Source organism: Bombina bombina, chromosome 7 (genome assembly GCF_027579735.1).
Source record: "Bombina bombina isolate aBomBom1 chromosome 7, aBomBom1.pri, whole genome shotgun sequence".
Taxonomy (NCBI): Eukaryota; Metazoa; Chordata; class Amphibia; order Anura; family Bombinatoridae; genus Bombina; species Bombina bombina.
The window spans coordinates 539,337,498-539,341,057 of record NC_069505.1 but is presented as its reverse complement, the minus strand read 5'-3'; the positions used below and the strand labels follow the sequence as shown (position 1 = coordinate 539,341,057).

The 3,560-nt window shown below is 37.1% G+C and overlaps 1 protein-coding gene across 1 annotated transcript; it reads left to right on the top strand.

Moving 5' to 3' along the window:
* The first annotated feature begins 1,658 nt into the window (after positions 1 to 1,658).
* On the top strand, positions 1,659 to 2,609 carry LOC128636518 (3-galactosyl-N-acetylglucosaminide 4-alpha-L-fucosyltransferase FUT3-like). The gene has a single exon (XM_053689520.1). It carries the CDS (start codon positions 1,659 to 1,661, stop codon positions 2,607 to 2,609), a length of 951 nt encoding a protein of 316 aa, XP_053545495.1.
* Positions 2,610 to 3,560: the final 951 nt, after the last annotated feature.

Sequence of the window (3,560 nt, the reverse complement as noted above, 5' to 3'; positions counted from 1 at the left end):
ACCCACTCTCCATGGTGCCGTAGACTAAAGATTATTAAAGGGACATAATTATCATATGCTAAATCACTTTTAACTGATGCAGTATAACTGTAAAAAGTTGAAAGGAAAATATCACCTGAGCATCTCTATGTAAAAAAGGAAGATATTTTACCTCACAATCTCCTCAGCTCACCAGAGTAAGTTCTGTGTAAAAAGTTATACTCAGCTGATGCCCAGCTGCAGGTAAAAAACAAAAATTGAAGAAATGAACAGCAGCCAATTAGCCTCAACAATGCTGAGGTCATGAACTCTATTACTGTGATCTCATGAGATTTCATTCAACTCTCATGAGATTTCATAGTAAACCTCCTTAAACTGAATAGGGAAATAAGATGAGCGTGCATGAAAGCTCACTCCCTTAGCTGTCCCGGGACAGACATACTGATTTGCTGCTTAGAAGTCCTTTACAATGGAATGTGGCTACTGAAGAATTTTTGAGGTAAAATATCTTTCTTTTTTTACATAAAGATGTTCAGGTGATATTTTCTAGTCAGCTTTTTACAGCTATGCTGCATCACTTTCAAGTGTTTCAACATTTGGGTATCATAGCCCTTTAAGGTAATACCTACTCCAGTTAAAATCATTTGTGTGCTATTACACAGTTTTCATTTTGTATTGATTGCCTTCTTATATATCCCTTCATTTCCAGAATAAATATCAATAATCCTCCCAAACGTACTATTTTCTGCAAACCAGCAACACATAATGCATCTTCATCCCCTGCATTACAATTAGCCCTGTTGCAGATGGAGAAAATACATTTATTTCCATTTTTGTGTGATTTATTTGTCAAGGATTTGATTAACAGAGGGAACAATTTTTCAAAGATCGAGAATTACATTATTGTTAGAGAGAAAGTTCTATCTTTAAAAAATAAATTAGAAACAAAATAAACTTCAGTTGAAAAAAGCACCTGTAGTGAATTATGTCTGCCCGACATTGCAAAATGCTGACAGTATACGCTGTCTGCATTTAACATTGCACAAGCATTTCTTGTGAAATGCTTGTGCAATGCCGCTCCTTGCACATTTGCGGCAAATCGGCTGCTAGCAGGGGGTGTTAATCATCGTGATCGGATCAGGATGATTGCAGTCTGCCACCTAAAAGGACAAGTTAAGGAGCATCGGTCTTACAACCGCTGCTTCTTAACTTAAGTTTCCGGTGAGCCGGAAAATTCAGGCGTAAAAAGCAGCATCCGCTGCTTACGAAATCTACCCCTGTATGTCTGCAACCTGAAATTAGCGCCCCCACCCCCCTCTCACATGACCAGTTGAACAAGAGCAGAAGCTGTTAATCACCCTGAATAAACAAGTTTGCTGTGATTTATTGAGAAGATGGCCACTCCTATTTAACTTGCAGTAAGCAGGCTGCTTTACACATTAAGCACATTATCTCATTCATTTTGTTCATAGTGTATGGGAGCTGATATTTAATACTAATTGTACCTTTCTTTTTTCCTCTACAGATTAAATATGAATTTGAAAAACATCCAGACGCATCATTTAATTATTTTCTCTTGTATATTTATATTCATATTTTGTATCTCTTTTACTTCCAATAGAAATCATATATTACAAATTATCTTTACAAACCAAACAACAGATGCAACTGCAAAAGCAATGGAACCAAACAGTGCCAATCTTTCTGTATGCCAACAGAATTCTGTGAAAGAACTCCTTATCTTGGTTTGGGTGTGGCCTTTCGGACAACCTTTCCCATTAGACAGATGCCAGAAGGACTACAATATCACCGGATGCAAATTTACAGCAGACAGGGGTCTGTATGATACTGCTGATGCTCTCATTATGCATCACTTTGATATAATGTATAACAAAAATGCTTTACCCCAAAAACCAAGACATCGGTTTCAACGCTGGGTGTGGTTCAACTTGGAACCTCCGCTGATTATTAAAAACTTGCATTATCTGGACAATCAGTTTAACATGACCATGACATTTCGTAAAGATTCTGATGTTTTTGTTCCCTACGGTCATGTTGAAATATTGAAGGAGATTCAAAATTTCACAATTCCCCCTAAGGCTAAACTAGTGTCTTGGGTTGTAAGTAAATGGTATCCAGGTATCCCTCGTATTTCATATTATGAGGAACTGAAGAAATATATCCAAATTGATATTTACGGGAGTGGGCACAAACCACTCAGCTGGGCTGATTTCAAAAAAACTATCTCCCAGTATAAATTTTACTTGGCCTTTGAAAACTCAATTTATACAGATTATTTAACTGAGAAAATATGGTCCAATGCATTTGACTCATGGGCTGTGCCTGTTGTGCTCGGGACATCTCGCAAGAATTATGAGCGTTTTATCCCCGGTGATGCATTTATTCATGTGGATGACTTCTCAAGCCACAAGGAACTGGCTAATTACCTATTAATGTTGGATAAAGATGATGAGAAATATAAGAAATATTTTAACTGGAGATCCTATTATCAGCCTAGAATAAATGGTGGATGGCCACTTCTTTATTGCAAAGCCTGTAGTGGATTAAAGCATGCTCCAGAATATCAAGTCATTCCTAGTATAGAAAAGTGGTTTTTGGAGAAATCATAGTATGTTATAATTAAAGAGTAGTAACTTAACATTAAAAATGAATAAATTATATATATTTATATATATATATATATATATATATGCATATATGCTGTGTGTGTGTATGTACGTATGTATATATATATTTATATACTGTGTGTATAAATATATATATATATATCATTATTATTATTATCATTATTATTATTATTTATAATGTGCCAATATATTCTGCAGCACTGTATATGGTTACAAAAGATAAAGTACAATGATGATACAATATTTTTAAGAGACAGGACAAAATGCATTAAACAAATACAGGAGGAATGCAAGGCCCTATTCCCATGAAAACTTACAATCTAGAAGGGCAGGAGGGTGAGAAACAGGAGGTGAGGACTTCAAGAGTGAGAATGATGTTATTACAGAGTTAGATGAAGACAAATATTATGGAAGTGGAATTAATTTGTTGCTGAGTTAGGTGGTAGGCTACTTTGAACAAAAATGTCTTTAGGAAGCGTTTAAAGGAGGAAAGATCAGGGGAATGTCAGACAGAGCAAAGAATTGTATTCCAGTGGGTTGGTGTCGCACGAGAGAGGACCTGCAGTCTAGCATGGGAGGAGGCGATGGTAGAAGTTGCAAGGAGCAGGTCATTGTTGGACCTTAGCGGTTGGGCTGGACTATATTTGTTTAATAGTGAGGATAGGTAGTGAGGAGCAGTGTTGGTAAGGGCTTTGTAGGTCAGGGTGAGTATTTTGAATTTAATTCTGCTGTGAATGGGGAGCCAGTGACAGGACACACTGAGAGGTGCAGCAGATACAGAGCAGCGGGAAAGGGTGATTAGCCTGACAGAGGTATTTAGGATGGATTAAAGAGGGGAGAGGTGGGAGAGAGGGAGGCCAGTTAGTAAGTTATTACATTAGTCAAGTCAGGAAATTTCAAGTGAGTGTATTAGTGTGGTGTCAGTGCTCAGAA